Raw genomic sequence first — 10,516 nt, 5'->3', positions numbered from 1 at the left:
GGGGACTGTCGCTGGCTGCGGGCGGGGCGGGGACCCTTCGCTTTTCGGGGAAGGGGGGGGCAAGAAGGGATGCGCGGCAATAAATAAACAGTAAAAAAAACAAGCAATGCTAGATTAAAAAGATTTTTTTTTTTTAAGGCAGCAAAATAAACATAGGATTGAGCAACGCCGCAGCCCCCCCCGCGACTCCAGCGTGACTCAGGGGTTATAAATACAGCATGAGCAGGCACAGAATCCACCCGGGACCGGGGGGGGGCGGGCTGCTCCGCCTTCTCTCCCCACCAGCGCAGCGGCGTGGGGCGGTGCTCCACGCGGGGGGGGGGGGACGGGACACGGACAGGGCTCGGTGTCCCCCGTGTGAGGCTTGAGTGCCTCTGCTTGTCTAAAACGGGGGTAATGAGCCTGACCTTTAAGTGGCTGTGAGATGGAAGACCCAAAAAAAAAAAAAAAATGCTGCTTGTCGTGAGCGGCCCTGTTGGAGCTGGATTGTTGCCCTGTTTATAACGTCTCAGTTAAACAACAAGGGGCAGAAAGCGTGTCACGTAATGTGCCAGACCAGATGCACATTGCAAACAGCAGACAGATAAAGGGAACTGTCTGCAAACAAACCAAAATAGCCGGCCAATTTTAGCCCAGTTACTCAGCTGATACATACTTGGAATATCTTTGGTTTTTCCTAGGAGCAGCTGGGCTCACAGTTATTTACTGACCAGCAAAGGAGAAGGTAATAATGAATGGGTCAGCATGCTTACATCAGCACAAAAACTAATTGCTGCTACCCTGGGGACAATGAATGGGAGTGTATCAAATAATTCTTTCTTTGCGTGTCACATCCAGAGCAGCAGAACTTTTCCGAGGAGGTACTAGTTGCAGTAGTAGGGGCTGAGTGGGACAGCAGGCTGCCTCAGATGCTCGAGGTGACTCTCCAAGGCCACACCGGTGGCAGAGGTGAGAGGACCCAGGTTTCCTATACCTGATAGTGTGTTGTGCTGGCTCAGAATGAACAAGGGTAGGATAAGATATTGTTGGTGTTTTGCTGGCACTCTGCTCCTACAGTGTGGTTAGAATGGAAAAAATCCCGACTATAGCAAAGAGTCAGTTTGAATCCTGAAGAAAATTAAGAGCAAGCTGGATGCTCCTTAATGATAAAAACAGAATCAGGGGAACATAAAGCCCTGGTCTTTTTCTAGAAGTATGCATGTAAATTCTTTAGGCTGCCCCAAGAAACTTGTAGGACTGGTGGCTTTATCCCTGTATATTGATACACACACCCGAGTTGCCTGCAGGATGGGACTCGGCCAACACCAGGCCCTGTTACAAATCCTCACAGGAGATCCAGGGTGTTAGCTTGTGCCTTCTGCCTTGTAGAGACTGTTTTGTGTACTGGCCAGCACCCACTCTTGCACTCAATAGCACACTGCTTCTTGAACTCAGATGCCTTTTTTAATGCTCCCTCTCCAAGCCCTGGGGCACTGTGATCTCTCATCTTGAACGTAAGTCGGAGAGATATGGAGGAAATATATTAACTTAGTTGCAGGAATGCTTAGATGGTGGCAGCTCCCAGATAATCTTGCCTGGCAGAGGAGTGTAAATGGGCATGGGATAGAAATCTCACCTACACTTAGAATGCAGGCGTGTACAGCTGAGCCTGTCACTTTAAACTGCCTTTTGTGATCAGTGGCAATAAGTAGGTATGTTGGGGGAGATTTTTCTCACCTGAATCATGACACCTACTTTTGCATGTCTGAAGTGTGCCCCCAGGAACTCTGGCAGGCGCTTTAGTGTCTAAGCTTTTACTGCTCAGTATGGTGTAGTGTGACCTCCTGCACAGCTTGATGGTCAGCTCCAACAGGTACATGCCCAAATCTCTTAGGGATAGAGAAGCCCACAGTGGGAATGGCATAGACTGGTGTGTCCCAGCCTTCACTAGTTCACGTGCATAAGGTTTGTACAGGAAGCATCATCTAGTTGTTTCTCTCTGTCCTAGGACATGTCAACATTTCTCCAGGCTTGCAGGGAGTGTCACAGGATCGCAGAAGGGTGACTCAGAAGGAAGGCATTATTTTTGTGCAGTACCATAGTGCATCGCCTAGACTGAAGGAATCCTAGGGTTTAGACCTGGGGAAAATTCTGGTTTCATGGCATTGCACCTTTCTGTAATACCAGCGTTTGGCCTCCTTGTTTCCTAACTGCCTGCAGCATAGCAGATGCTGATGTGTATTGAAGGTCTGGAGTGATGTAGATGCCTCTTCCTCAAGGACAAAAGAGAGGAAATTTTCTAGCCTGTTTCACCCAGCCCACCAACACATTCTGGCAATTTTAACAGACTGATCTCAAACTCCTGTTGTCTTGTAAATCACTGTTTCCATCTCCAGGACTATACAAAGCAGCTGAGCTAGCGTCGAGTTTGAATTTCTGTTGCTAAATCAGAGAGGAGTTTCAGGGCTCTTCCCTGGTCTGATGCAAAGACGTGGCCAGCAAGCACATTGCTAGGTGAGTTCTGCTCCCCCAACAAATCCCACGTGAGGATCACAAATCTCCTTACTGAACTCTGCCTGCCCTGATGATGCAGCCCTGGATGTGCAGCCACCAGCCTCGCTCCTCCCACTGCCCCGCTTCCTTCCCATCAGGCTCTGAATTCCCAGCCCTCTCCTCCAGCTCAATAATAACAGTAACGTCACTGGCACAACAGCAGGCAGGAAGATTACACATGCAGAAGCAGTGACAAACAGCTAATCATCTGACTTAGAGCTCTTATTAAAATGTCAACCCATGGGCATGTGACAAACCCCACATTCTGGGTCCGTGTGCTAGAGGGAGGAATGGGAAAGGGGGTCGGCTAGTTTTCTTACCCTGGACTGCCAGCACAAGCTGGTTCTCCACAGTGTCAAAACAATATGTTCTTTCTTAACCTAGAGTGTCAGAACAGCTCTGAGCATGTATTGCTGTGCCTGCAGCTCACGTAGGCAGAGGTTCGCTCTAAAAGGGATTCCCCAAGCGTTGCCAATGCTGTAGCCATAGAAGCAGGAGATAAAAATATTTGCACAGAATCTGGGAGCAGGGTTTGCAGCCTGTGCTGTACCACACGGTGCTCCAGGGGCACTGCTAGGAGCTCTGCACTGCACCACTGTGAAGTGAAGCTGGGTAAGGTAGCTAACTGGCTAAAATTCTGTGAATTAAGGATATAAATATCCATTATTTGCCCTGTGTTTCTTGGACATGTCATCTAGGTGGATGTCTCTTGGCAATCCCCTTGGAGCTACTATTCAGCTACCTACAACTCTGGACTCCCTTGGATATTTCTTTCATTAGTACCTCCCCTTGGGTACTTAACTCCATTTGTGCCTCCATGGGCTGACTTTCTTTTTTTTGGTAATCTTTAGTGTGGATTCAGCATATCAAAGCCTCTCTTGTCAGAAAATTTCTACTTTGTAGTCTGAGTGGTGATTAAACCACAGAGGGCATACCTGAAGTCACTTTTGACTCTGCTCTGTTTGCTGTCCATCCATGGCACAGTCCTTGCCTGGTGTCTCTCCTGCACCACTCCTGACTGGTCACCAGTTTCACTTGACACTGGACCCATAGCAGCCTCAGAGCCAGCACGGGCACATTGGCCCTGGGTGAGGGCACAGGGTTAGTCACTCCCAGCAAACAATAGCTAATTGTGTAGATGTTTTCCTTTCCTCTAGGAAATGGCTCTGTATTGTCTATGCTGAGCTGCCGTCTATTTTCTACAGCTTCTTATTTTTTACAAAAAATGCTGCTCATTCCTCCCAAACGGATTGCATGGCCCAGCCTCAGCTCAAGTTGCTTAAAGGCATACAAATGATGTTAGGAGGAGATTAAGGAAAATACCTTGTTATGCAATGAAAAGCAGCAGTAAAGGACAAAACCTCAGATCTGAATAACACAGATCTGAGATCCCCTTGTTCCAGCCAGTGGTTTGGAGTGGCCTGTTGGGGACGGGAATCATTGTTACTCACAGCCCTGCAAAAACAAAGGAGCAACACAACAGTGGGGCCAGTGGCGTGTTTCTGAAGACGGGTCTTTAAGTACCACATGTTCTAGGGGAACCTAAGGGTGGTGTGGACAACTGCTTTGCAGCAGTGTACTTTTGTTCCCTTCATGTGGCTCCAGCCCAAATTATGTGCAGGCTAAATGTAGCCCGTGGAGACTGGTTGCTCTTTCTCCCTGGAGATCACTTGTCCTCCACTTGCTTGGGTCCCACCCTTTTCCCAATGTTTGGGCAACGGTTGAGTGAACAAACAAGCCAAAGCTGAACCAAGGGACAGTGTCTTGGTTATGATATAGTTATCTTCAGTACTTTGTACACCATTTTCCCCATTTACAGATGGAATACTAAGGCTTGTCTGATGCGTAGGCAGCGTGACAACATGGGTAAAGTCTGTAATGTGCATGGGGATCTTTGGATGCAGATACTCAATTATTCATAACTAAAGAGAATTGCTTTTGATGGTATTCTTTCCCTGGTTGTGCAGGATTTTGGAGTGCTCTGCAGAAAATGGGTACTCCAGTGCAGCCAACTTGACACCAGTGGCTGTACACAGCAGCTGAACAAACCCTAAAGTTATTTAATGATTACCAGAAACCTTTTATTTATTTTCCAATGCATCTTATTGTGTATTTGTGGGAGATTCATATCCCTATTGCTCTTAAGCATGGGGAAAACAGTTGCTACTTGAATATTTATTTGACTGTTGTATTAAAGTATTCATTCTTTATGTTTAATAATATTTAATGTTTAATTTTCATTCTGAAAGCATAGAAGATTTCAAAGTGCTTATTGGCTGATACAATACAACACACAAAGTATATTCAATGTCCAGACGCAACAGTGAGGTGGAACCACCACTGATGGAGTAAAAAAAAAACCCCAGCTGAATAACAGCAAATGGCAGTACCAAGTAGCAGTTTATCTCTGTAAATAAGTAAACTTGCTATATTTTTATGGGGGCTGATCTTGCTTTTTCACCAAGTACATGTGATCTTTACTGACTCTGTCCTCATTTTGGATTGTTTGTGAGGAGAGAACGTCTTTGAATCCTAACAGATCTGAGGGCAAGAGTGAAGCGTCTCCCGTCACTGACACCTGGTCTTCGCTTTCCTACACAACCTTCTACGGTTAAATAGAGCGTCTCTAGGTCTGCTTCTGTTTTTTGTTTGTTTGTTTTAATCTGGTGTTTTATCATGTCCTGTGGGCTCTGAGTGCTCATCTGAAGTCAGTTTAGTAGGAAACAATCCCTGAGCAAGTGAAGTTATATCTATCATTATTGTCACTTGAAATATTTTGGAAGTCTTGCCAGTAAAAAAACCTTGAGGGTACCTGCTCTAGCACCTAACAACTAAGAGTGAGACAAGCAAAGAAAGCTGTGGGCAGGTGGGAAGGGACAGGAGAGTCAGACAATACTGGCTCTGGTCAAGGCAAAAATGCTGCAATCGGGAGGTAATGCCCAGCTCTGGGTACGAGTGACCTGTAACTTTTCCCCTTGAAACGGAGAAAGGAGATAGCAGAGCTGATTTGATGCAGAGGAGGGGAAAATGAAGAAATTTAAAACTTCCCTTGATATTGCACATCTTAGGAAAAAAAAAAAACCACAAACCAAACCAAAACAAAAAAAACACCCGGTGTAATTACTATTGCAAATTATTAAAACCTGCATATTCCCGTGTTTCTGGGCAGGCTTGGTGCCCCGTGGAGCAGGGCTGCCATCTCGCGTTTAGTGCCCGCAGTGCTCGGGGCTCGCAGCCGGGAGGGAAGGGGGGGCAGGCGGCGGAGGAACGGTATGTTCCCCCTGGAAACGATTGTGAAGGCTTCCAGGAAGTTTCTGGGCTTGATAGTCCTTGGCACATGTTCAGCAGATCCAAATGTCTCTGCTCCTTTCAGGCTTTTACTGTGGAGTAAACAAGAGCCTTGCAGGAAATGTTCTGCGGCTTGGTGGAGAAATCAGGCTGGAGCTGGACTTCAGAGAGCAGCTGGTGAAATAGGGCTCTAGTAGATGTTTCACAAACAGTTGTTGTTATTATTTCAAGCGTGCTGTACGGCAGAAGAGACATAACCTTATGTGTCACTTATTTATTTATTCCACTCAAGTTTATCACTCATTAATGGTACAGTTAGGTAACGACTAGGCAATTCAGGAAGAAGTTTGTGACCTAGGAAATCAAGACCCTCATTAAATTCCCTTGGATACAAAATTCCTGTGACTGGACAAGGTCTGGGACACCATCAAAGGTGTTTTGGTCGTTCAGTTCTGCTTTATGCTACCTCTGAAGCTGTCTTACCAACCTTCTCTAAAATTCTCCGGGGCTGTAATCTCAGTTCTTAAACATACTTGGGGACCTGGTCCTTGTTCTCCTTATCCACAAAATAACTATATTTTCTGTACTTTCACAGGAGAGTTGTAAAGATCAGCATATTAAGGACGGTAAGAATTTGAGTAGTCCAGTAGGAAGGGCTATGTAGGCACTTCAGAAAGGTGTGATATCCGTGACCTGTGCATTCATATCAACATTAATATATACATGCAATTCATTCATGACTGCTTATCATCTGATATTGGATGTCCTTCTGCTTTAATGTTTTCAGTTGCTGAACCCAGAGGTAGAGACAATAATTCAACAATCACCTTCTCATGAGTACCTAGTCCAAGAAGATATTTTACAAATGGTCCATAGCTGTGTTCATCCAAACAGTTTGATTAATATTTCTGGATGATTCAACATAGCTGTATCAATCACAAAAGACTCACAAACTATTTCTATATGAGTAATGGCTTAAATATTTTAAATGGTCTTAATGAATTTGATCTGCTTTTGACAGCAACATTAGGAATAATTAATAAAATATACAATACAAATGCAACCAAAATACAATTGAACTTTACTTCAGGGGTAGTCTTCCTCCTCCTCCCCTTGTTTGAGCTGTTATCACAGATATATATTTTTTTTATTTCAAATATAAGAGCTTGTGACTACTATTTCAGAATTGCTATATATCATATTCAGAACCAGTCTGTATTCATTCTATATATCCTGTAGGGTATTTAGGGCACTATACTGCATATACTACCAAATGTATACTGTCCTTTTTTTACAGGCATTAAATTTACTGTAAGTGGTTGACACTTTCCAGAAGTTTGCTGTTATTATTAGGTCTTAAGACCTTCTCATATGTCTTTCTTTTTCCTGTTGTGAAACCTCTCTGCCATACCCAGGAAACTTAGACTGCAGGCAAGCAGAATGAGACAGCATTTGCAGCCTCCCTGCAGGTCACTAGCCTGAAGAGTGGCTCAGCGCCTTGATCCTGCTGCCTGCTGGTTTGTGCAAAGGGTGATACTGGTGATGTGTGTGTGCTTAATAAATGGACACGGGGAAGGCCAATTGTTGATTATCTCGAGGAGGTGTCAAAAGGAGCCATCAAAATATGCAGGATCTGAAACTATCTTAGACTGTTTTTTTCCCTTTCTCATTAGACTGAGGAGGTTAATCTGATATTCCTAAGCCTGCTCAGAAGAATTAGTCTCTGCATGTAACTATTCTGCATTATTTGCCATTCAGTAAAAACAGGCACTAGTGTCCTGGGAGGGCTGGCTGGGCATCCTTGTGCTCAGCAGATGCCTGCAGTTTTTCCTCCGGCACTGGATCCAGGTCTGGCACTTTCTGCCCTGTCTTGGCGACTGTGAATCTGCTCATGTGCAGAGCTTCTTCGTAGACTGGAGGAGTGTCTGGTGCTGAGAGGGGTGGTGTTCCCTGTGCAGCGTTATGGGAGTGTGCCACTGCTAATATCCTCCTGGCAGCAGGCCCAAACACAGAATGGAGAGCTGAAAAGGAGGAGACAAAAGCTGTTTACCTCATCCTGAAAGCACCGTGCGATTAGAGGAGGAGAAGTATATCTGCAGCGCACAGGCTTTTCTCTCCCCACAGCCTGAATGTTTTCCTTCTCCTGCCCCTTCATCCTTCCCTAAAAGGAGGATGTGTGAAACCCCATCAGCAACATCCCACAATTACTCCTTCCTCAAATGCCACCGAGGCCTGGAGCTGCCCTAATTCCACCCAAACATGTCTCACAGCTGATTCACCATCTGGCTGCATTTGCTGCATGAAGCCCGATGAGCCCTTCAATTTGTACTACGTACAGATGCCGCTTTCCCTGCATCCTGCCATGATCCTCCCTCTGCCAGCCTTGGGGTGCCCCAATCGGGGCTTTTTACAGTGCAGCCCCTCATCTCGGGCTGTGCTGAGGTCCCCAGCCTCTGTCGAAGCCAACTCACAGGTAATGGTGCTCTGGAGGGTGCTGTCATGATCAAAAGCAATGACGGTGACCTCGTAGGGCTGAGGGCCCGATTCCTCCCCTGCCTGACGGCAATGAAAACAGCACCTCACGCAGACAGAAAGCAGGCCACACAGCAGCAGCAGCCCACCAATGACCACCACCAGCCTGGAAAGGGAGAGGACACAGAATTAGGACAGAAAGACTTTGTTTGCAGTGGACCTTTTAAGGTCTCCCCCTGCTTGAAGTAGGGCTAACCTCGAAGGTAGACATGGTCATTTGGAGCCTTGTGCAGCAGAATGTGGACAGTCTCCAGGGATGGAGATCACACATCCCCTCTGGGCACCCATTCCAGAGCTGCACAACCCTTGGGGGAAGCATTTTTCCTTCTGCCTAATCAGAATTTCCCTGGATGCAGCTTGGCCTGTCACCTCAGGTCCTTCTGCTGGGCACCTCTGAGAAGACTCTAGCTCCATCTTCTCCCTAGAGCCACTTTAGGCAGTGGAAAACTACAATTAGGTTGTCCCCTTAGCCTCCTCCAGGCTGAACAAACCCAGTCCTTTCAGCCCCTCCTCATACATCATGTCCTCTGGACCCCTGACCATTTTATTGGCTCTCCAGTGGACTTGCTCTGGTTTATTAACTGTACTGAGGGGCCAAGACTGGACTAAGACTGGACTACATATTCCAGATGAGTCTTCATGAGTGACAAGCAGAGAGGAAAGATGGTATCTCTCAATCTACTGGCTACACTCTTAGTAATGCAGCCTTGTAGATGTTCGACAACTACCATCCTTTTTAATTGCATCCTGTTGAGAATTACTAAGGAATCAGACTGAAATTACTTAAAAAATGGGCCTTTTAAAAGGCATATTGTGCCATGAATGCTTTATTAATATTGTTCACCTGACTAAATGGATATGTGGAGTAATAAAGGAAGCTGGCAAGCCAACATTTGTTAAAGACGATGCGATAGCTAAGGGGTTGCCTTGCTACTGTAGAGCATTAATGTCCCAAGGGAAAGCAGGGGTGGCACGAGCAGGTCACATTTAATCCCACTCTTTGCTACTGGAATTGTCCGGTGATGCAGATATTTAAAGTAAACATATGCCATCTTACCAGATATACCACAAACGGTCCCACTCTGTACCTGAACAGCTGAGGAGAAGAGGGTACAACATATAGTTAGCCACAGAATGCCAAATAAATGGAAGATCCCTACTATATCCTCTTCCAGCTCTCCTCATGCTCCTCAATTACACTCCAGCTTCTAAATGGCATAATGATGAGAAACTCACTGTGCTTTGTGGGGAAGACTGTTGTCCAACCTCATCAATCTCCCTGTTAGGTGAGTTTGCCTTCTCTTTGGCTTTATCTCTTTATCGTTCCGCTGATATTTGTGCCTGCCCAATTCTGTTTGCAAGCCTTAGGGATTTGCATTGGGTTATAATTTCCGAATCTCCCTTCTTTTATATATTTTTTTTCACAATTTAGTCTGCCCAACCCTGTTACCATTTGCTTTGTTTTTTCTGACTTTCTCTTTGATTTCTTTCTGGCCCTGTGGGTACATTTTGGATGCTGTGTTGTATGTTCCTTTAGTTTTAGTTAGTAGACCTGCCTGTGCATTTTTAAAGACATTTTTTTTAGAAAAAAAAAAATCCTCCTAGGCAATTTTTCACATTTGCTTTGTCTTGATTTCTGTTAGTCTTACAAATGACATCACCAAGAGGAATATTCACCAGAGCACTATATTTCAACTAATTTTTCAAGGAAAGGTCAATTCCAAATTCATAATCTCAGTCAATCAAAATTACACCAGAAAGTTCTTAACCATTACAGTTACCCAAATAGGTAGCAGGAACAGTACCGCATGATCAGTATGTTGAATAGATAGTAAATAATACACTTCACATTCAAAGCAATGGAACTTTTATGTGAGTTTTCAATAGTCACAATTAAACTAAGCTTTTCTGGAAAATGTCAGTACCCATGTCATAACACTGATGTCTACTACTGCCTTTGTCCTTCATTTTCTTCTTAAAAGAGTGCAAGATCAACAAATACTCACAGTTCAGTGTTGAGACAGCCTTCCTCACCTTTTACTTGGGGGACCTAGAAGGAGAAAACCAAACAAGACACAGCTAGAGTGAATTAAGTCTTTGTCTTATGCAACTTTTATCTCTGTCACCTGGACTATTACCAGTCTGAATCTCCTACGGTAAAGAC

General features: G+C 45.1%; 1 protein-coding gene and 1 long non-coding RNA gene across 2 annotated transcripts; one reads left to right on the top strand and one right to left on the bottom strand.

Annotated features, from left to right (window-relative positions):
* Nucleotides 1–68: 68 nt before the first annotated feature.
* Nucleotides 69–4,474, top strand: LOC138689971 (uncharacterized). Its single transcript, XR_011328734.1, has 2 exons — nucleotides 69–948; nucleotides 1,988–4,474. It is a non-coding gene; the product is annotated as an uncharacterized lncRNA (long non-coding RNA).
* A 2,873-nt stretch (nucleotides 4,475–7,347) lies between these two features.
* Nucleotides 7,348–10,162, bottom strand: TMEM52B (transmembrane protein 52B). The gene is made up of 3 exons (XM_069807053.1): nucleotides 10,158–10,162; nucleotides 8,292–8,458; nucleotides 7,348–7,841 (listed from the first exon to the last, which is right to left on the bottom strand). The coding sequence occupies exons 1-3, from the start codon at nucleotides 10,160–10,162 to the stop codon at nucleotides 7,591–7,593; spliced, it is 423 nt and encodes a 140-aa protein (XP_069663154.1). The 3' UTR covers nucleotides 7,348–7,590.
* Nucleotides 10,163–10,516: the final 354 nt, after the last annotated feature.

Source organism: Haliaeetus albicilla, chromosome 19, assembly GCF_947461875.1.
Source record: "Haliaeetus albicilla chromosome 19, bHalAlb1.1, whole genome shotgun sequence".
NCBI lineage: Eukaryota > Metazoa > Chordata > Aves > Accipitriformes > Accipitridae > Haliaeetus > Haliaeetus albicilla.
Note: the sequence above shows the minus strand (reverse complement) of the source record. Positions and strands in the feature narration are given on the sequence as shown.